The sequence below is a fragment of the Corvus hawaiiensis genome, chromosome 25 (assembly GCF_020740725.1).
Source record: "Corvus hawaiiensis isolate bCorHaw1 chromosome 25, bCorHaw1.pri.cur, whole genome shotgun sequence".
Taxonomy (NCBI): domain Eukaryota; kingdom Metazoa; phylum Chordata; class Aves; order Passeriformes; family Corvidae; genus Corvus; species Corvus hawaiiensis.
The window spans coordinates 2,014,482-2,034,196 of NC_063237.1; the positions used below are offsets into that span (position 1 = coordinate 2,014,482).

General features: G+C 57.5%; 5 protein-coding genes across 9 annotated transcripts; 3 read left to right on the forward strand and 2 right to left on the reverse strand.

The window, feature by feature from the left end:
- Positions 1 to 6: 6 nt before the first annotated feature.
- PUS3 (pseudouridine synthase 3) lies at positions 7 to 6,268 on the forward strand. 4 transcript variants are annotated; one of them, XM_048328707.1, is made up of 5 exons: positions 7 to 63; positions 2,738 to 3,171; positions 4,228 to 4,778; positions 5,105 to 5,295; positions 5,809 to 6,206. In XM_048328707.1, the coding sequence occupies exons 2-5, from the start codon at positions 2,785 to 2,787 to the stop codon at positions 6,087 to 6,089; spliced, it is 1,410 nt and encodes a 469-aa protein (XP_048184664.1). In that variant the 5' UTR covers positions 7 to 63; positions 2,738 to 2,784; the 3' UTR covers positions 6,090 to 6,206. The 4 variants fall into 4 exon arrangements, with proteins under 4 accessions (XP_048184664.1, XP_048184665.1, XP_048184663.1 ...); XM_048328708.1 differs by having other exon boundaries at positions 46 to 68; XM_048328706.1 differs by lacking the exon at positions 7 to 63 and adding an exon at positions 1,501 to 1,589.
- HYLS1 (HYLS1 centriolar and ciliogenesis associated) lies at positions 876 to 6,425 on the reverse strand. 2 transcript variants are annotated; one of them, XM_048328714.1, is made up of 3 exons: positions 6,332 to 6,406; positions 2,124 to 2,128; positions 876 to 1,818 (listed from the first exon to the last, which is right to left on the reverse strand). In XM_048328714.1, exon 3 carries the CDS (start codon positions 1,792 to 1,794, stop codon positions 1,030 to 1,032), a length of 765 nt encoding a protein of 254 aa, XP_048184671.1. In that variant the 5' UTR covers positions 1,795 to 1,818; positions 2,124 to 2,128; positions 6,332 to 6,406; the 3' UTR covers positions 876 to 1,029. The 2 variants fall into 2 exon arrangements, with proteins under 2 accessions (XP_048184671.1, XP_048184669.1); XM_048328712.1 differs by lacking the exon at positions 2,124 to 2,128 and having other exon boundaries at positions 6,332 to 6,425.
- Positions 6,426 to 6,517: 92 nt separating this feature from the next.
- RPUSD4 (RNA pseudouridine synthase D4) lies at positions 6,518 to 9,783 on the forward strand. The gene is made up of 7 exons (XM_048328711.1): positions 6,518 to 6,695; positions 7,702 to 7,867; positions 8,076 to 8,277; positions 8,494 to 8,587; positions 8,679 to 8,829; positions 9,094 to 9,191; positions 9,331 to 9,783. Exons 1-7 carry the CDS (start codon positions 6,537 to 6,539, stop codon positions 9,514 to 9,516), a joined length of 1,056 nt encoding a protein of 351 aa, XP_048184668.1. The 5' UTR covers positions 6,518 to 6,536; the 3' UTR covers positions 9,517 to 9,783.
- Positions 9,784 to 9,871: 88 nt separating this feature from the next.
- On the forward strand, positions 9,872 to 14,150 carry PANX3 (pannexin 3). The gene is made up of 5 exons (XM_048328710.1): positions 9,872 to 11,015; positions 11,683 to 11,825; positions 11,926 to 12,140; positions 12,274 to 12,938; positions 13,759 to 14,150. Exons 1-5 carry the CDS (start codon positions 10,835 to 10,837, stop codon positions 13,818 to 13,820), a joined length of 1,266 nt encoding a protein of 421 aa, XP_048184667.1. The 5' UTR covers positions 9,872 to 10,834; the 3' UTR covers positions 13,821 to 14,150.
- On the reverse strand, positions 14,130 to 19,682 carry SIAE (sialic acid acetylesterase). The gene is made up of 10 exons (XM_048328705.1): positions 19,527 to 19,682; positions 17,919 to 18,083; positions 16,731 to 16,894; positions 16,509 to 16,647; positions 16,240 to 16,423; positions 15,843 to 15,952; positions 15,625 to 15,758; positions 15,259 to 15,413; positions 14,985 to 15,180; positions 14,130 to 14,908 (listed from the first exon to the last, which is right to left on the reverse strand). Exons 1-10 carry the CDS (start codon positions 19,576 to 19,578, stop codon positions 14,627 to 14,629), a joined length of 1,581 nt encoding a protein of 526 aa, XP_048184662.1. The 5' UTR covers positions 19,579 to 19,682; the 3' UTR covers positions 14,130 to 14,626.
- Between the last annotated feature and the right edge of the window lie 33 nt (positions 19,683 to 19,715).

Here is a 19,715-nt window from a genome sequence, read left to right on the forward strand (position 1 = left end):
CCGGCACGGGCAGCGGCGGGAGCGGGGACGGCCCGGGGAGCCGGGGGAGCCGGGAGCCTCGCGGTAGGGTGGGCGTTCTTGGGGTGCTGGGCACAGGCACCTCATAAGGGCGGGGAGGGTCCCCTGCTGCACACAGGGACTCCATAGGGTGCCAACACTCGTCCCCATGAGGTTTTGGGAGGTTCCTGGGAGACAGAGCCTGCCGCATAGGGCGTTGGGAAGCCCTGGGGAGCTGGGGACAGGACCATGGAGGAGGGAGAGGCCCCTGCTGCAGACAGGGACCCCGGCAGGGTTTGAGAGGGGAGGGAAGGGGCCCTTGGGTGTTGAAGGAGCAGGGAAACTGTAGGGTTGAGGTGCTGTACCCCATAGGGTTTGGAGAGGGTTTCAAGGGTTCTGGGGGCAAAGACCCCTTCACAGATGGATGGGGATCCACAGGGTGCTGGAGAGCCTGGAAGGTCCCTGGGATGCCAGAACCCCTGCAATGTGGGGTGACAGCCGGGTCCTCAAGCTTGTGTGTCCCCCATCTGGGATCATGTTCAGGGGAAGCTGGACACAGGACTCCAGGCTGCAGCTGTCACATGCTTCCCATCATCTCACCCCCTTTTCCAGCCACCCCACTGAGCTTTTGGGGACCCTTTCCTGCATCAGAACTGCAGCCTTTTCAGTCCACTCCCATATCTGAGAAAAAATTAATGCTAATAATAGTAATAACAGTACTTCTAGTGCTAATAATACCTTGCTTCCATCCTAAAGCTCCTCTATTTTAAAGATGAAGTAAAATAAGGCAAAGGGAGCAGAGTTAGGTGATGCAGAGTTAAGTCTGGAATAATGGATGTTGCCTGCAGTGTTTCTCATGAACCCACAAAACAATAAGAAACTTTTACAGATGCTTTATTAAGAAAAAAGATATCGCCGAGATGTTGTAAAGAAAACCTCCTCCACAGCAAAACTTAACCTGCCTGAAGCGCACTGGGGGATTTTCCAGACTATGGAGGATGTTGAGGAGGAGAAAGCAGCAGGGCTGGGGCTCTAGGAAGAGGTGTACCGGCGGGGGATGAGGCAGCGGGCCAGGTCCCGGCGCACGTTGAAGCGCAGGGACTCGCGCTTCTTCAGCGTGGGCACCACGTACTTGTTGGGGACCATGCGCCTCTGCGGCCGGGGCGGCGGCCCTGGTTGGAGCATCTGCCTCCGCACAGCCCAGCGCAGCTCCTGATGGGAATCCTCCCCGGGAAAGCTGAATCTCTCCCAGTCTTTTTTATATTGTCTAAGTTTGGCCGCTGGGTCAGTTCTCTTCATTTTATCAACCTGTGCAACAATGTAGGATGTGGGTGATCCCCCTGGAATGGGGTGCTCGGATATAGTGTCGCTTCCAAAATCCCTGAGGAGAGAGCAGGGTCTGTCCTCAAGGAGCCAGCAATCATCATCATAGTGCAGGTACTCCTCCAAGCAGCCACTGCTGGTCTCTAGTTCCCCTTCGGAGATGGTGTCATCGAAAAAAGTCCTGGAATGCAGCGGGCTCGATGACTCAGCATTGTTATCTGGCTCGATGTTCGTCGGTGACTCATCGGAGACCTCCACGCTTCCATCGGGTCTGTGTCTCAGCACCTTCCTCTTCATCACCAGCCTCCTGGTTTCCCTCTCATCCCCAGGAAGGGCGCGAATAACGATGGATGCCTGGGCATAGGGATCATCATGGGAACGTGAGGGCCCCTCGCTGCCTCCCTGCCAGGTGCTCAGCTGGCTCAGATCGTCTGCCAGCTGCTCCTCACCCTCTGCTCCTAGCACATTCTCCATGATTCCCACCAAACTGGATGGATTCTGCAGAAAAAGAAACCAGGGTTAATTTATTGCAGCACATTCAGGCTGGCTAAAGATGTCAAAAGGGCTCTAAGACTCAAGTTTTTGGATTCAGGGGTGTTGATTTAGGTTGGGGGTGTCCTCAGGGCACTGCTAAACCTCCTGCTGCCAGCAGAAGGCTCTTCCCTACAGTGACAAACACAACCCCTAAATTCCTGCCAGAAAAGTACACTAGAATTAATTATATGATAAATGAAGTCCTGATGGAAAAAACACTGGGCAGGTTCCACACACTGGGCAAGAGATTTAATGGTTTTTCCTTGTACCTCTGCTTCTAAACCCACAATATCTAGTCATAATTTAATCGAGAGATATCCAAGAGGGTGTTTTATTTCCAGAGGAGGGAAGGGCTCAGTGCAATGTGTTTAGATGCTCATTTATGAGTCTGGTGATAGTAAACCTCCAGGCCTGTGACAAAAAGGGATCCAGACACGGATTCCACTCTCAGCACAGGTTTAGGATCTCTTTAGGGGGATTTGAAAAACCACAAGTGTTGCCGGTGCCGCTGGGAACAGTGGGAGCAGATGGTAGGGTGGGATGAGTGGCAGCCATCAGCACGCTGTCTGCAGCGGGGATGCAGGTGTGAAAGTGAGAAGGGCTCCGTGATGGCTCGCCGGGAACGTGCTGCTGCTGACGGAGCAGATCCCATCAGCTGGGGGAAGAGGAGTGATTGAAGAGTCCAAAAAAAGAGATCTGAGTGAGATGAAGCTGCCCGAGCTAAGCCCCAGTGGCCCTGTCTGTGCTCCCCTGGGAACACTAAGGGGCTCAAACAATATATATATACTGTCTCTGTTGGTAACAGTTATTTTGCAGAACAAGCCTAGAGATCTAATAAAAACCACATAAAAATGCAAATGCGTAATTTTTTCTTTTCCTGCAGACCCTAAGGATCCACCAGCAACAAACTGACACTCCAAGGTGGCAGCTATGGCTGAGGAGAGCTCAGCTACTGACCATGAGCAGCTCCTGAGGAGGGTGCAGGAGCTGGAAGTGGAGGTGAAGCGGCTGCAGGAGAAGCTCCGGGAGGACAAGGAGGGTGCTGGGAGGAGAGAGGCTCCTCCAGCCCCTGGGAAAGCCAGGAAACGCCAACAACGGCCCTTTGATTTCAGCACCCACAGCCGCAGACACGTGGCACTGCGCATCGCCTACCTGGGCTGGGGCTACCAGGGCTTTGCCAGCCAGGAGAACACCCCCAACACCATCGAGGAGAAGCTCTTTGAAGCCCTGAAGAAGACGCGGCTGGTGGACGACAGACAGACATCCAACTACCACCGCTGCGGGCGCACGGACAAGGGTGTCAGTGCCTTCGGGCAGGTCAGCATCTCCATGGGAGTTCCTGTGGGTTTTCCTGGGTGGGATGGAGATCTGATGGGATCACAGCTTGAATTTGCTCTTTAAAAGCCATCAGCTCCTAACCCTGGAACTGAACCTGGCAATGGCTTCCTGCATGTGGAATGGTGATTTCAGACATTTGAAGCCTTTTTAGTGCCATTTTCCCCCCATATCAGTTGAAGTTGTTTTCCAGGACCCTGTTTTGGAAGGATAAAACGTGTTTTAGGCTGCAGATTCTCCAATAGCTTGGTGATGCCCTGCCCTTTGCAGGGCCCTCTCAGCTGATTTAACTTGCCAGCCCTACAAAAACCCAAAATCCCCAGGAACTGGCTCACTTTCTGCAGCATCAGGCAGCTGAATTCCTGCACAGAAGGGTCTGAGGGGAGGTGCAGCCAGCGGAAGGGAGTGTGGGAGTGGGAGCTGGAGGGAGGGAAGCAGGCTGGCCCGCTCAGTGGGCATGGAGCCATCCGGCTGCCTGAGACATTGGGGAGAGCGCAACCCTGGCGGCTTCACCATAGGGCTGGGTCTCCTTCCTCCCATCCCAGCGTAGAAAGCAAAGCTGGCAAAGGTTTAGCTTCAAATGGCTGCTCTGCTCTCCTTCATAGGATGAGCTACACGGAATCAGGGCATTTGGTGCCTTCTCTTGCGCCACTTCAGCACACAGCACCCACGGTGGGAATGAACTTGTTCCCACACCAGGCTTCCCAGTCAGCCAGGCTGTTACTGCCTTCAAGTCATCACCTCCAGCTTGGAAAAAAAAAAAGCACATTATAACCCAGTGACTAAAGCTGAAGCCATTCTGAGACCGTGCTACGTAGGCAGCCTGCAACTTTCCCTGTTTTATTAATGGAATCCATGGCATCTGCTCGGGTCCTCAGAGGCACTCGCAGCTCTGCCATGGCAGGATTGCCTGACTGAAGCCACCTTCATCTGTAGGAGATCCTGGATTTATTTCCCAGAGGTGTAGGAAGACTTGGCTCAGCATGCTGCTGCGCCCATCCATCCGCGCTCTAATCCTGGCTTTCCTCATTTCTGCAGGTGATCTCCCTGGATCTCCGCTCCAGCCTGCCGGAAGGGCAGCAGCTCAACGGCCACACGGGTGAGGGGCAGCAGGAGGAGCTCCGCTACACCCACATCCTGAACAGGGTGCTGCCACCTGACATCCGGGTGCTGGCCTGGGCCCCCGTGGAGCCAGAGTTCAGCGCCCGCTTCAGCTGCCTGAGCCGGACCTACCGGTACTTCTTCCCCTGCGCCCAGCTGGACGTGGCCCTCATGGACACCGCGGCCCAGCGCTACGTGGGCACCCACGACTTCCGCAACCTCTGCAAGATGGACGTGGCCAACGGGGTGCTCAACTTCCAGAGGACGATCCTCAACGCCAGAGTGACATGGGTGGACAGGGGAGGAGAAGCCGGGCCATGGGATCCCTTCCGGCTGTGCCAGTTCGAGGTGACGGGACAGGCATTCCTGTACCACCAAGTCCGCTGCATGATGGCCGTGCTCTTCCTCATTGGCCAGGGCATGGAGAGCCCGGAAGTCATTGACGAGCTGCTGAACGTGGAGAAGAACCCCCGGAAACCGCAGTACAGGTAGGGACTGGTCTGGAAAACCCAATGGGCTGCTCTTCAGTGCAACAGCTGTGCCTGGAGTGCCGCTGGCAGGCCGTGTCCCTGCCAGCACGTGAAGCAGTCTAACGCGTGGGAACAGGCTGCCAGTGGCCTCACTGGAATGTATCCACAAGGATCTCTGTTTTCTTGCTCTTGAGCAAAGCTTTGATAGCTGTAGTCCTTGGTATCTGGTGAAAATTAAGTCACTTTTTATTCAGAAAGTAAATTCTGTGAAGGTCAGGGCTGGTTTTGGCAGATCCATTGTTCTTGAGCCTTTTTGAGGTTCCACCTCCTGTCCTTGTCCCCAGCATGGCGGTTGAGTTCCCTCTGGTCCTGTACGACTGCGAGTTCCCAGACCTGCAGTGGCTCTACGACCCAGAGGTGCAGGGCTTCAACGTGACACACTTGCAGCAGCTCTGGGCCAGCCACGCCGTCAAAACCCACGTGCTCCGGGACATGTTGGCAGGGCTGGATGCTGCTCCCATGGCCACCAGAAAAGGTAGAGGGAGTCTGGGGGAAATACCTTGGAACGCACACTGACCGGGCAGGGTTAGTTGGGATATTGGGAATAATTCTTCCCTGTGAGGGTGGGGAGGCCCTGGCACAGGGTGCCCAGAGCAGCAGTGGCTGCCCTGTTTTATTAATGGAATCCATGGGATCTGCTCGGGTCCTCAGAGGCACTCGCAGCTCTGCCATGGCAGGATTGCCTGACTGAAGCCACCTTCATCTGTAGGAGACCCTGGATTTATTTCCCAGAGGTGTAGGAAGACTTGGCTCCACATGCTGCTGCGCCCATCCCTGAAGTGTTGAAAGCCAGGCTGGACAGGGCTTGGAGCCACCTGGGATAGTGGAAGGTGTCCCTGCCCATGGCAGGGGGTGGAACGAGATAAGCTTTAAGGTCCGTTCCAACACAACCATTATGGGACTCTGTGAATTACAGGGGATTAACTGGTTTTAAAAAAAAGAAAAGAAGGAAGGGGTAATTAAACTGTTTTTTTCCATGATGTCACAGGTCCAGGGAGCAGCCTGGTACCCTGGGGAGAACTGCAGCCCCCACTCCACAGCCAGATCAGTGGCTTCGTGGAAGGAGTCCAAGCCCGCACCTACAAGCCCCTGCTGGCCCGGCCCAGATGCGAGGGGCTGGAGGCCCGGATCGAGCACTTCGTGCGGAGGGGCCGCATCGACCCGCCCCAGGGGCCGGGGGATTGGGCCGGGGAGCCCCCCGAGGGCAAGCGGGGCAGCAGCGGAGCCCCCGAGCAGCTGCCCAAGAGGATCTGTATGGACACCGAGTGACGGGGCACCCCGGCATGGGGGCAGCTGACGCTTCACCCTTTTTTTGTATTACTGTTATTGAAAAAAAAAAAAGCTTTTTTTCAGTGCTATTTTTTATAAATCTCAAGAAATCCGGTATAACGGTGTTGTGTTCTGGGGGGAATGGGAGGGGGCTCAGCGCCCTCAGCGCGCACTGAGGCAGCACTGGGGGGGTGGCTGAGGCTATACTGGGCTGGGACCCCCCTTCCCCCGCTCCCCGGTACCTCAGGCCAGGCCCGGCCGCGCCGCTCCCGCTGCTCCGTTGTGCCCCCCAACCGCCGCCGCCGTTTAAACACCCCCGCACGCCACTATTGGCCAGCGCCGCTGTCGCTCAGCTGGCGGCGCCTTCCCATTGGACAGGCGCTCCGTGGTGCCGCACCCGCGGCGCCGCCATTGGCCGGCAGAGGGACGCGGAGAAGGAGGCAGAAGATGGCGGCGGCCGGTGGCGCGGCGAGGCGCTGTTGGCGGAGCGGCGCGGGGCTGGCCCGGGCGGTGCGTGGTGTCTGCGGGAGCGGGCGGGTGACGGCGGCTCTGCGGGCGGAGGAGCTGGCGGAGCGGCTGCGGAGGAGCGAGGAGCAACAGCGAGAGGTGAGCGGAGTGCGGGCTGCTGGGCCCAGGGCCCTCGGACTACAACTCCCGGCGTGCACAGCGCGGGCGGCCATGGGGAGCGGGATTCGCGGGTGAGAGGGATCGGGTGGAATGGGACGAGAAAAAACATCCAGTGCTACCTGCTACCATGGCCAGGGACACCTTCCCTCAGACCAGGTTGCTCCAAGTCCCGTCCAGCCTGGTCTAGGGCACTGCCAGGGATGGGGCAGCCACAGCTGCTCTGGGCACCCTGTGCCAGGGCCTCACCACCCTCACAGGGAAGAATTTATTCCAAATATCCCATCTAACTCTGTCTTTTGTCGGTGTGAAGCCATTCCCCCTTATCCTGTCACTCCAGCCCCTGTCCCCAGTCCCTCTCCAGCTCTCCTGGAGCCCCTTTAGGCCCTGCAAGGGGCTCTGAGCTCTCTCTGGATCCTTCTCCTCTCCAGGTGAGCACCCCCAGCTCTCCCAGCTGGCTCCAGAGCACAGGGGCTCCGGCCCTCTGATCATCCTGGTGCCTCCTCTGGCCTGGCTCCAGCAGCTCCAGGTCCTTCCTGTGCTGGGACCCTCGAGCTGGAGGCAGCTCTGCAGGTGGGGTCTCAGCTGAGCGGGGCAGAGGGGCAGAATCCCCCCCTCCCTGCTGCCCACGCTGGGGGCTCAGCCCAGCACAGGGGCGGTTCTGGGCCAGGGCCTGTCCAGCTCTCACCCACCAGCACCCCAAGTGCTTCTGCCAGAGCTGCTCCCCATCCCTCCATCCCCAGCCTGGATTGATCCTGGGGGTTACCCCGACCCAGGTGCAGCACCTGCCCTCGGCCTTGTTATGCCTCATGAGGTTCCCCAAGGCCACTGACTGAGCTTGTCCCAATCCCTCTGGATTCCACGCCGTCCCTCAGTCACGGAGCAGGAGCACATGGGAGGCGAGCAGGCTGCTGCAGGTCACAGTGCAGTTTGTGTGGAAGCCAGGAGCTGTTTGTCCACCACCGCTGGTGTCCTGTTGTCTCCTCAGATCCCCAAGGACCCGACGCAGCGAGGGCTCCGGGAACTCGCTGCACTGAGCCAGCAGCTGCAGCAGGTTCACCCCAATGTCCTGGCCAAGATCCTTAAGCAGAGAACTCTCTACCAGAATGAGGAGATTGTGGTGATAGACAAACCCTACGGGCTGCCTGTGCATGGTGAGGGGGAGTGGGGAATGGAAACGGTTCCCTGGTGCTGACAGGGATCCTCTGTCTCTGTCCTTCCTGTGCTGGGGTTTCCCTTCCCAGGGAGGGTTCCAGGGGCTTGGTCACTGTCAGATCTCGGCCTTCCCCTCACATTTTGGGGTGATTTAGGGTGCATGGGGAGTACGAGAGTTGAGACTCCTTGCTGCCCTGGGTCACACAGGCGGCCCCGGAATCAAGAACTGCATCGCTGATGTGCTGCCCATTTTGGCCAAGATGCTGGAGAACATGAAAGCTGACCCCCTCCACCTCTGCCACCGCTTGGACAAGGAGACCACGGGTGTGATGGTGCTGGCACGGAGCAAGGAGGCAGCAGAGAAGATCCGTCTGCTCTTCAAAACCCGTCAGGTGGAGAAGATCTACTGGTAGGAAAGATTTGAGTGAAGAAGGGGCTGTGAAGGGGGTTTAAAAAAGGAGGGGACAATCCCTGGGGTGTGGGGGCTTTGTGGAAGTAGGGGGTGTTGCTTATCTTCCTCCTTCAGCACCATTTTATGAGACTGGGTCGTGAGAGAGGAGCTGGGGGCGGGGGGGGTTCCCATCCTGTGAGTGACACCCCACAGACCTCTGCTTTCCCTTTCCAGGGCAATTGTCCTGGGGGACCCGGACCCTGTTGAGGGCATTGTGGAGATCCCCATCGTGGAAAAGGAGGTGCAGAGCCACCAGTCCCACTATAAGGTGAGTCCCGTGTTCCCTCAGCTGCCATTCTGGCCAGGCAACCCCAGCATCCCTCCTGCCTCCCCCAACTCCCCCTCTCTCCACCCTTCAGATGACGCTGGCTCCCAACTACCGCCTGCGTCTGGAGGATGGGAAGGTGATGAAAATCCGCAAGAACCGGAATGCCGAGAGCGCGGTGACTCGGTACCGCCGGCTGGCCAGCGCCTCCGCCTGCTCGCTGCTGGAGCTCCAGCCCATCACCGGTGAGTGAGGCCTGCCGGGGTGTCCCGGGGCTGGATCCACTCTCTGTGCAGTCAGCAGCAGCTCTGGAAGGGGGAACTTACCACTAGACATGACTGGAATCCTTTTTGGAACAAAGCTCTGGGAATAAGCCCCGCTGGGGCGATGCTTTACTGCCAAGCTGTTTGCTGGCTGCCAGTGATTTTGGCGTGGCATTGTCCAGCACTGAGGGTGGTGGGTGCCGAGGCCTGGCACAGCTGGATGTCACCTTCCTGTTTTCTCCTCAGGGGTGAAGCACCAGATCCGGGTTCACCTGGCCTATGGCTTGGGATGTCCCATCCTGGGGGATCACAAATACTCACACTGGAGCAAACTGGCACCCCAGGTAAGGCAGGTCTTGCACTGGGGAGCAGCTGGAGCTGGATACAGCCCCTTGTGTCCCCCAGCTCCTCATGGGCTGGGGATTTCAAGTCTCAGCTGAAAAGCTGCAGTTTTGAAGGGAACATTTTCCATCCTTGCTGCAGAAGCTTCCTGAGCTCACCCTGAGGAGGCTGAAGCTGGAGCAGAGCAAGGCTCGGCACCTGCCCCTGCACCTGCACGCCCACCGGCTCCGCCTGCCCCTGGGCCAGCCCTTAGACTTTGTCTGCAAGCCGCCCCTCTTCTTCCAAAAAACCCTGAGGAAACTAGAGCTGGACATCCCTAAGGACTGACGAGGCAGGACTGGAACGGTGCCGTGTATCTCCGCATCTCCAGCACGTGGCAGCAGCTGTGCCCACCTTGGAGCCGGTGGTGGGGTGAAGCCTGCAGTCTCTGCGCTGGTGCTGATTCAGAGTGGGGGCCTACGCGTGCTTCTGGCCCAGGAAAGCAGCTGGACACACTGAAGAGCCTCTAGACAAACAAGGATGAGTGGAAGTTGGGCTTTGCCTGATCTGTGTTTTGAACTTGTCTCCGGGCAATAAAAGCTCCAGTTCCCTCGAGGGAAGGTGTTGTGTGTCTCTGTGCTCTGGCCAGGTGGGACTCAGTCCCTGTGTAGGTTTGACTAGACTTAGGTGCAGCCCCTTCCTGATTTTGGAGCTGTCACTCGTCTCTCCAGAGTTGTTTCGCTCAGATTTGGAGAGTCCTTTCATTGGAAAATCCATCGAAAGTGCAATTTGGCAGTGGCTCTGGGTTTTTTTTGCTCTGCTGAGAGACTGCATGGGTAGTTCCTTGGCTTGGCTGGGCTGAGCAGCTCTGAGACTGCCCCTGCTCCGTGCTGCCAGAAGCGTTGGTGTGGGTTTCTCAGCACTGTGCTGCAGGGGGAAACTGTTCTGTCCCACTGCCCCTTCAATTACCCCATCCCTTATTTCTATTTATTTGGATCTCTTGGGAGCTTTCTTTGGAGTCAGATTCTTCCCCCTGTGCCCTGAGAGGGAGGCAAGAGGAGGGATTGATGATCTGGGGAATTGCAGCTGATGTTCTGCCTCAAAGTTGCCTCATTTGGCATCTCCTGACCTGTCCCAGGAGCTTGGGGCTCGGCAGCAGGATGTCCTCTGGCCCCTCTGGCTGGTTTGGGTGCTGGAAAGGATTTTCTGTACCCTGTGGGCCCACCGTGTATCTGGCTGGGGCTTCTTGTTGGGGGAGGGCCCAGTACCCTGGCTCCCTGCTGAAAATAGCTGGGACCCCCATGCCCTCGGGCCGCAGCGCCAGGAATCTGTTGGCTGATGAGAGAGGGATGTAAAACCACGGGGAGCCAGGAGCGGCTGTGGCTGGGCAGGAACGCTGCCCTGTAGGAATGTTGTCAGGGAGGAAAGCTGCCTTCCCAGCTCACTGCTGCGGCTGTTAGGGTGGGTTTTTCTGTTTCTATTTGTGAAAAGGCTTCCCCTGTAATTAGGAGGTGATTTAACGCCCTGTCTGAGCTGTCGTTCACAGCACTGGACACAGCGCTCGGGCAGTCTCTCAGCAGGGACACCTCAGCCCGGCAAAAGTCACTCCTCGAGCCAGTCACACCTCAGGCAGCCCTCATCAGCATCTCCTTTTCCTCACTTCAAAATGTCCCTCTCACACACGGCTGCTGAGTACATGCTCTCTGATGCTCTGCTCCCAGATCCCAGCAGTTCCCGAGCCAAGGGCTTGCGGCTGGAGCTGCCGAGCGATCGCCTGCTGAAGTTTGTCACCGTGGGGCTGCCCCTCTTCCTCGTCTCGCTGGCTTTCGCCCGGGAGTTCTCTGCTGGTGAGTTGTGGCTTTTCCAATGTGTTCTTCGGGTCGTGGGCAAGCACCAGTGGCGGTTTGGTTGTCGTGGCAAACCCCTCGTATTCTTGATGGTGTCGTGATCTGAAGCAGAACAGCCTGGAAGTCCTGTTTTAGGAGCTGTTCTGCCTCGTGGGTATTTATTGATGGTTTTTAATGGATCATAATTCCATTACGATGGGAGAGCCTGGGAACAGCTTTGTTAACCCCAGGAGCAGCACTGAGTCAATGCCCAGCCACAGCTGTTTGTGCCCTTTGGGTGCCACGGGCTTGTTTCTGAGGAGGAGGGTGCCGGCAGCACGGAGAGATGCGTTGATAGTGCATTGTGACCTCAGGCTAAATCTGGTCTCGGCCAACATCCAGCTGCTGTCCCTGAGGATTTGGTTTTACTCCAGCTTCTGGCTGGTCAGTCTCTAATTCCCTACCCTGTGTACACACCACGACACACAAAGGGTTTCTGTTTGGGAAGAGATGGAAAAGTCCTTGCTAGAAACACAGCAGCTCCCAAATGACCACGAAAAAGGCTTTTTTTAATTCGAAGCAATGCCTGAGATGTAATTACTCTCCTGTAAGGCATTGGCTTGTGGCAGTGGAATGCTCCTCCACCCTCCATGGCTGAGGTTTGCTCTTCTCCTCCTCCTCACCCCAGGCTCCCAGATCAGCTGCTTCTCTCCCACCAACTTCACGGGGAAGCAGTCCGCCTACACCGACACGGCTTGCTGGGACTCCCTCATCCACCATGGTTTCGACGCCGAGGGACGTGCTGTCACCAAGTCCCTCTGGGCTCTCAAGGTAGGGTCAAAGTCACGTCTGGGTGCCCCTGCATCCCATCTGGATGTCCACAGCAAGAGCGACTCCACATCCTCAGTGACCGTTCATCTTCTTTGCCCAGGTCTTCCCCTACTCGCTGCTGGTGGTGGCGGTGCTGATGTACCTGCCGTACCTACTGTGGCGTTACGCCGCTGCCCCCGCCCTGCACTCCGACCTCCTCTTCATCATCGACGAGCTGGATAAATCCTACAACCGCTCCGTGCGCCTGGTGCAGCACATGAAGAAGGTCCAGCAGGCCAGTGCCGAGCCGGAGCGATTCTGGGAGGAGTACGAGAGGTGAGGCCAGGCCAGGTCACCGTCCCCCTTGGAGTCCCTCCATGTGGTGTTGCGGCTGCATCCAGGATGGACTTGGGTGAAATGGTGCAGTTTGGGGGTGGCTCTCACTGCCCCTGCGTTCCTCTACCCCCAGGGCCCGCCGGGAGAGGTATTTCGAGTTCCCGTTGCTGGAGCGGTACCTGAGCTGCAAGCAGCACGCCCATGCCCTGGTGTTCATCTACATCCTGCGGAACCTGCTGCTGCTCCTGTTCCTGGCTGCCACCTGCCTCTACCTGGTCTTTCTGCACCTTAACATCTTCTTCCAGGATGAGTTCAACTGCTCCATCACAACAGGGCTGCTCCAGGCAGAGCCACACATCCCCCCGCTCATCCCTTGCAAGCTGGTCTTCTTCTCCGTGTTCCAGCTCATCAGCCTCTCAGTTGGCAGCGTCTATGTCCTCCTCATCCCCGTTGTCATCTACAATGCCCTGCAGCTCTGCCAGTGGGACAAGGGGCTGCTCTCCATCTATGAGATGCTGCCTGCCTTCGACCTGCTCAGTCGCAGGATGCTCACCTGCCCCCTCAACGACCTCAACGTCATCCTTCTCTTCCTCCGTGCCAACATCTCCGAGCTGACCTCCTTCAGCCGCCTCAATGCTGTCAGCGCCCTGAGGGAAGCCACTGCCAACAAGGAGGACATCGATACGGTCATCGACTTCATGACGCTGCTGGCTGGGCTGGAGACCACCAAGCCCAAACACCAAGCTTGCACCCCCGAGGCCGAAGGCAGTACAGCCCTCTCCAACGGTGCAGCCCTAGGTAGGCTTTTTGGGTAGAGGCAACTTCTTCCCTCTTCCCTTGGCTCCCACACCACCAGATCCCACCCTGGAAATGTGGCTGGACCACCCAAAATCCTTTGCCAAGACCTTAAGATGTTTGGGGCATAGTTGGGGGTCACTGTGAGGGTTGACAAATCCTGAAAGGGGTTCTGGCATCCACAATGTGATGCTACTGCGATCCAAGGTGTGGGCAGGAGTTGCTATAGGAACAGCAAGCCAAGAGATTGCTGCTTAAATCCAAGCTCTGGGCAAACTGCGGGGCTGGGAGGGTCCCTGTTTTTGGCAGCTCATCCTGCTGGGAGTGGGGTTGGGAGTTTTAAATCCTGGGAGGCTGATGCCAAGGATGCCATGCCTGCCCCCTTCTCCTGTTCACATGGCACTGGTGGGCACAGTGGGGCTGTGTGCAGAGATGGAGCTGGGTTCCAAGATAGAGCCGCATTCCCAGGGCCTGCACTGCTCCCTCTCCCATATACTTTGGGTTTTGGGGAGCTGGATGCCTCCTTTGGAGTCTCACAGGGACCCCTGGTGCCCATGGCAAGTGGTTTGCAGGCTGTGTGAGACAGCCCGGCCCCACAGGTAGGAGCCGAGAGGCCTGGGCTTCGTTCCTGGCCCTGAACACAGAGTCTGAACTGTGGTTAAAAAAATACACAGACTGAGCTGGATTCTGCATCCTCGTTGCCACGGCAACCCAGGGCCAGCACAGCTGGCTCCTGGGCCAGTTACCCGGTGCTGGCACAAGCCCAGATCCTAGTCTGCCATCGCCCAGCTAATTAACTGCCTGCTCTTCCCCCCTTGTCTAGAACCAAAGCCTGGAGTGGAAACGACGGGAAAAGCCTCACGGGACTCGCTTGGATCTGCCTGACCCAGAAGCAGGCAGCAGGCAGGGATCCTGTGATCCCAGGATCCACTTTTCTGACACAGCTGTGCTGCAGCAGTGGGGCTGAACCCACCTGTGCTTCCTGCACTTGGCCTTTCCCTTCTTATGTACATTTGTCCAGCAAAAAGGGTTAAACAATCCGTGTTTTGTGCAGAACCTCTCAGGTCTCTTATTCTAAGTGCTGGGTGCCACACTGTGCCTCTTCCACACAAATTTCCCTGCTGTTATGGCAAGAGGTGGAGAACGGAGGATTAGGAATGCTCCTCTGAAGGAAAAACCAATCCAGAAATAAAATGAGGTGGTTTATTAACTGTTTATAAAGAGAGGGTGGTGGAAGGCAGTCGCAGCCCAGCCTTAGTGTTTAGCTGTGGGTTTTTGGCAGAGCTCCTCTCTCCCTGTCTCCACCCTGCAGCTGGAAGCTGATCCCTGGATCCTGTGAGCACCCTACCCTGGGGATCAGCAGTCCGTGCCCAGAGAAATGGGGTGCCTGGGGGGCCAGGACCAGCTCCATGGGCAAGGGAGCAGCAGTGAGGGGCTCAGCTCCCACCGGTGTGTCTTGCTGCTTACATCATTTTCCATATATTTAATTTGTCCTTACATCATTTTTCATATATTTAATTGTAAATTGGCTTTTTCCCCCTCCCTCGACTCTGTAGCCTTGGCTGGAGTCCAAAGAGGAGCTGAAAAGTTGTTTAATTAATAAGGTAGTAACCAAGCCTCTTCCTGGCTTGGGAAGGGGCAGTGCCAGGAGCCTTGAGTGCTTTGCCAGAGGCCTGAGCTCACTCAACTCCCTAATTTAGGGGGAACCTGGAGGCGGGGAGGAGCAGCAGCTCCCTCCCTCCGGCAGCATTCCCTGCAGGGAGGGTGTCCAGCAGGAAGGGGGGTGCAGGCAGCCCCTGGGGGTTGTAGAGGGGGCAGGCCTGGTACTCACAGGGCCACTCGGCCCAGGCATAGCGCAGGCCCAGCACCAGCGTCCTGCAGCCACTCAGGGCCAGCGTCACCGTGCGGGACCCCACGGCCACCACCGGTGCCGGCAGCCACTGGCACGGGGATGCCTGGCTGGAGCAGCACACCTGGGGAGGGGAGAAACCCCTATCAGTGTTGCTTTCCTTTTCCCAGCTCTCTGGGGAGGATTTCCCACCCCCTCACCTCAAATGCCTGTGCATCCCTCTGACGGCAGATGAGCTCCTGGCTGTAGGTGACATTCAGCAGCCCCCTGGTCACCTCCAGGATAGCCCGGGTGGGATACGGTCCCTGGAACACGAGGTCCTTGTCCCCGTACGCCACAGCCCTGGCACCCAGCAGCAGCCGGTGCGCCACATTCTGCTTGTCCCGGGGGTGGATACTGCCAAGGAAGAGGAGGAAGATGGGGTTGGTACCCAAAAATTCCATCCCTACACCCTCACCCCAGCCCAGGACTCACCTGCCATAGGGAGAGTGCTCATCGCCCAGATCCATGGCAACGGCCATGAAAGTGCTGGGCATCTTGGCATTGGGAACAACCCCCAGGTCGGCTGTCTGGTGCCAGCGGAGCCGGGCAAAGCTGTCGTCCGCACTCCGACGGCGGTAGGTGGACAGCTGGGAGTCACAGGGAAAATGGGGGAGTGGCTCAGCTTCCCAAAACTGGCCACTGCAGCCCCTGCATGGGATTTTCAGCACGTGGCAAAATGCGTCCATGTGTTTACAGCATCCTCTCCCTGCTGCCAACGTGGAAGTGGCCTCCAGTGTGTGAAGCCCCCCTGGGTATCCCCACAGGATCGTGGGGGCCCTGCCTCTCACCCTCCCACACCTGCACAAAGCCAAAGGGCAGAAGCTGCTCCGTCTGTCCGGCTGATCCAGCATGGAACGCCCGGCGCCAGTCGGCGATGAGTGCAGGGAAGGTACAGTTGTACTGGTCTGTGTGCAGGAGGGTGTTGTCCTCACCTATCCCCCAAAAAGAAGGGCTTATGAGAGCTCGGTGGGACAGCGGGGGCTGCTCCACCCCTGGGGAGAGAAATGGGGGCTCACCCTGGTACCAAGCAACACCCCGCAGGGTCATGTTGAGCAGCGGGTGGATCATGGCGTTCCAGAGCACGGAGGGCGTTTGTGGGCCAGAGAGATGCTGATGTGGGGAGGTGCTGGAAGACAAAGCTAGGCTTAAGGGGGTGCAAAGAACAAGGCAGGCTTCAAGTTAAAGCAAGCACCATGCCAAAGGGAGCTCTGGGGTCCCTCCTCTCCCTCTTTACCCACCCAGATGTGCCTTATGCTCTTGGCATGGGAGGGGACTTTATCCTAAGGGGGCATAAGGATGCACAGAGGGGGCAGTGAGGCTTCGGGAGAGGAGGTGGGGTGGGAAGGGATGAGGATACTCCCCAAAAGCAGTGTGGTACGGGGCAGGAGGCGTTTCCACGGCACCTTCTCTCACCTCCCCGTGTCCTCCGGGAGCCCACACGCCTGCAGAACCCGGCGGGAGGACCAGGCCTCGATGGGGGTCCCCCCCCAGGCCACCTCCACCAGCCCGATGGGGGAACCCAGAGCCTCATACAAGGAGCGCCCCAACAGCCAGCACACGGCTGAGAAGTAGGTGAAATTCCCGTGGCCCAGGTTTTCTGCTCAAGAAACAGCAGGCTGCAAAGGGAAAAAGTTGGGGAAAAGCCATTTCCAAGCTCTCTTTTGGAGGCCCATTGCACTCACCAGCCGTTGGAATGGACCAGGGCAGGTCGATCCGCTCCAGGTCCTCCAGCTCAACGTCGGAGCGGGCAGGCGCCGCAGCAAAGATACGGACGTAGGGATAGCGAGATGCCATGGCGAGCTCCTGGCTGGCATTGGCCACCTGAAGAAGGGGCAGGAGCAGGCAAAGCACTTCCCTGCCTGATCCCTACCTGATCCTGCCTGATCTGTGCTGGGGGGCCTTACCTGCAGGACCGTCATTGCTATGTTGCTCTGCCCGCTGCAAAGCCACACATCTCCAAAGTAGATGTCCCGCAGGGTCACGTTCTCCAAGCCCTGCTCAGCTGTCAGTGCATAGGGACCACCCTGATCCACTGGGTCCAGGACAGTTGTCCATGTCCCAGAAGGTCCTGGAGGAAGAGGATGATTCTTATCTTCCACCACCATTATGAAGGCTTCAAGACCTTTGCCAGGATGTTGAGTGGGGAACAGGGTAAAGCTTCCCCACCACAAAGACAGGTTGGGGAAATGGATTTTGGAAGATCTCTGCCATCACAGGGACCTTCCTCCTGCAGGAATTAAGGGGTTAAAAGAGAAAATCTGGAAAACAAATGTGTGTCAGAGCAGAAGCTGCTGGGAGGAACTGGGATTACAGGAGCAGCTTGGTGTGTGTGACACTGAGATGTCTCTGGTTAATTTTAGAGGCGCCGAATCGAAGCGTAAAGATATTCTGCTAGAGCTTGAGTGGATTTTCTGGCTGGATCCTGCAGATCTCCTGGATCGCTGCTCTCTCACAAGACACCTCCAGGCTCTTCAGGTTATGGAGGTGCCCTTGGCCAGCACTTTCACCCCCCAAAGGTGATGAGCTCCCCCCCAACTCTTCAGGCAGTGAGGTAGCTGGGATTTGAGGCGTCCCTGAGCTCTCCCAGCCCCAAGGAAGGCTCTGCTTGCACAGGCACCATCCTTTGGGGCTTAAAGATCCCACAGGATCCTCCAAGGGGTCATAGATCGAAAAAGAAGCCAGGAGTGCTCTGGAAATTCTTCAGACATGGTTTAGACAGGGAGAGAAGCTAAATTCCCCTTCTCCCCTCCACAGCCTCATCGCTCGGCTCAAGCCTGTGCAGTGCCACCCACTCCAGCAGCAGCTCGGCTCCCGCTGGGCGCCCACGGGATCCGCTGCTGGGAACCAAAGTGAGCAAAGGCTGGCACCGGTGGGGAAGGGAATGGCTGAGCCCCCCCAGGTCTCCTGGAGAGGGAAAAGCACGAGCTGGAGATGTCACCACCACCTCTGCAGCCCCAGGGCAGCAGTGTGACAAACCTCAGGGTGGTGACAAACCCTGTCTCACCCCACCATCAGCTCTGATTTGGGCTCAGACAAATTCTTTGGCCACCAAAACCATCGGCCTCAGTTTCTAGTGAAGGTCTGGGACTGACCTTTAACCTGTGCTGTTTTCTCCATGATGATGAGGCCACCAGCCCCTGAGAGAATCACGGTGACCACGGCCCCCAGCTCCCCGTGGCCCCACACCACAGCCCCTGACGGCTTCTTCTGCAGCACCATGTGGTCACCATAGTAGGAGGCAAAGCCGAGCCTTCCCCCTGGAATCAGCAAACAGTGCAAACATCAGCTCTGAGAGGAAAACACCCTTTCCATGGCCTCTGATCCCCTCTTAAATACAGATTATTTGAGATCCCTCTTAATTTACAGCTTTCTGGTCAGCCTTAAGGTGGTTAAAATCCCCACAGAGCTGAGGAAGAGGCTGAATTTAAAGTCCACAAGAGGGTATTTGCCTCCCAAAGCACAGGGAGCATGTTACAGCTTGTATTACATGGATTTGGATACAGACTTTGGTAAAAATTCTTCTGTTAACAGCATGGGAGTGTCTCTCCCAACCCAGCCTTGCTAATAAATGTTCTGATGTATTTTTCCCATGGAAAAAAGTTTGTCAAGGGGTGGGATGGGAAACATTGGGTGTGCAGCATTGGCAAAGGCACCTTCTGTGGGGACAGAAGCAGAAGGCTCAGCCCTGGCACCCCCAAAAGGCCCATTTTTGCAGTGTGAAAAGAAAATCATGCTTGAAAAGGGGGTCAGGAGCAACATTTGAGGGGTGATCTGAGATCCCCATTGACCAAATCAGAGCTCATGGAGCCTCATCTCCTCTGCAGCTCATCCTAGGCTGGGTTTAAGGAAGGAAAGGAAAGGAACGACGTCCTCAACCCCTCAGGAGTCAGCTGCATCGCTGGTCCCACTGCCTCATGCCACGAGGCTCTGGGAGTTATATAAAAAACAAGTCGGAGGAGAAAAAAAAAATTAAAACTGAGACGCCAGGGAAGAGTGGAGGCTATAAAAAGCAGCTGGGAGGAGGGAAGGGAGAAGAAGGGAGGAGGGAAGGGAGGAGAGCCCACGAGACACCACTGAGGAGCCGCATGTGGCTCCCACCTTACGTAAAGCATCGTCCCACGGCAGCAGTGCTGGGCCAAGGGCGTTGGGGAGGGGCTGGGGGTGTGAAGGGTATCAAAGTGGGACTCAAGGGGTGCAGAGGGCATCAAACTGGGGCTCTGGGAGTGCAGAGGGCACTGAAGCAGAGCTTGGGGGTGCAAAGAGTGTGAAAGAGGGGTTGGCAGTGACAAGGGCATCAAAACTAGGCTAAGGGGGAAGCCAAAGGCATCGCGGTGGGGCTGGGAGAGCACCAAGGGCCCCAAAGTGGGGCTCAGAGTAGTGCCAATGTCATCAAAGAGGGTCTGGGGGTTCAAGGGGCATCACAGTGGGGGGTTTGTGGGGGGTGCCAAGAGGGGCACTCTAAAACGCGGGGCTGGGGAGGTGCCAATGCACGTAAGAGGCTCGGAAAGGCGCAAAGGGCACCAAATCAGGGCTTGGGGGAGCTTAGGGAATTCCACGGGCATCGGAGCCGGGCTGCTGCCATGCCAAGGGTTCTGACGGTGCCAAGCGCCCCGAAGTGGGTCTGGGGGGGTCTCGGGGCAGGCTGCAGAGGGTGCCCGCGGGGCTGGGGGGTCGGAGGTTGACCTTCCCCAGCCCATTACCTGCCGCCGCCGGAGCCAGAGCCAGCAGCGCCAGCAGGGCCCACGCCGCCATCCTGAGGGGGACAAGGGGCTGTGAGGGCGCCGGGACCGCCGGTGCCCCCCGATACCCGCCGGTGCCCCCGGTACACCCCGGTACCCCCGGGCCTCCACCGCCCCCGCCCCGCCCCGCGGGCGGGCCCAACGCGCGGG

What these genes read in the sequence shown, in the direction of transcription:
- HYLS1 (XM_048328712.1), bottom strand. Translation starts at nt 1,794, where the DNA reads ATGGAGAATGTGCTAGGAGCAGAGGGTGAGGAGCAGCTGGCAGACGAT.
- PUS3 (XM_048328707.1), top strand. Translation starts at nt 2,785, where the DNA reads ATGGCTGAGGAGAGCTCAGCTACTGACCATGAGCAGCTCCTGAGGAGG. An exon ending in GTGTCAGTGCCTTCGGGCAG is followed by an intron (nt 3,172 to 4,227) that starts GTCAGCATCTCC and finishes TCATTTCTGCAG; the next exon opens with GTGATCTCCCTGGATCTCCG. An exon ending in CCCCGGAAACCGCAGTACAG is followed by an intron (nt 4,779 to 5,104) that starts GTAGGGACTGGT and finishes CCTTGTCCCCAG; the next exon opens with CATGGCGGTTGAGTTCCCTC.
- RPUSD4 (XM_048328711.1), top strand. Translation starts at nt 6,537, where the DNA reads ATGGCGGCGGCCGGTGGCGCGGCGAGGCGCTGTTGGCGGAGCGGCGCG. An exon ending in GGAGCTCCAGCCCATCACCG is followed by an intron (nt 8,830 to 9,093) that starts GTGAGTGAGGCC and finishes TTTTCTCCTCAG; the next exon opens with GGGTGAAGCACCAGATCCGG. An exon ending in GGAGCAAACTGGCACCCCAG is followed by an intron (nt 9,192 to 9,330) that starts GTAAGGCAGGTC and finishes TCCTTGCTGCAG; the next exon opens with AAGCTTCCTGAGCTCACCCT.
- PANX3 (XM_048328710.1), top strand. Translation starts at nt 10,835, where the DNA reads ATGTCCCTCTCACACACGGCTGCTGAGTACATGCTCTCTGATGCTCTG. An exon ending in AGTCCCTCTGGGCTCTCAAG is followed by an intron (nt 11,826 to 11,925) that starts GTAGGGTCAAAG and finishes TTCTTTGCCCAG; the next exon opens with GTCTTCCCCTACTCGCTGCT. An exon ending in TTCTGGGAGGAGTACGAGAG is followed by an intron (nt 12,141 to 12,273) that starts GTGAGGCCAGGC and finishes CTCTACCCCCAG; the next exon opens with GGCCCGCCGGGAGAGGTATT.
- SIAE (XM_048328705.1), bottom strand. Translation starts at nt 19,578, where the DNA reads ATGGCGGCGTGGGCCCTGCTGGCGCTGCTGGCTCTGGCTCCGGCGGCG. An exon ending in CTGGTCCATTCCAACGGCTG is followed by an intron (nt 16,424 to 16,508) that starts GTGAGTGCAATG and finishes TTTCTTGAGCAG; the next exon opens with AAAACCTGGGCCACGGGAAT. An exon ending in CTCCCGGAGGACACGGGGAG is followed by an intron (nt 15,953 to 16,239) that starts GTGAGAGAAGGT and finishes TTTGTCTTCCAG; the next exon opens with CACCTCCCCACATCAGCATC.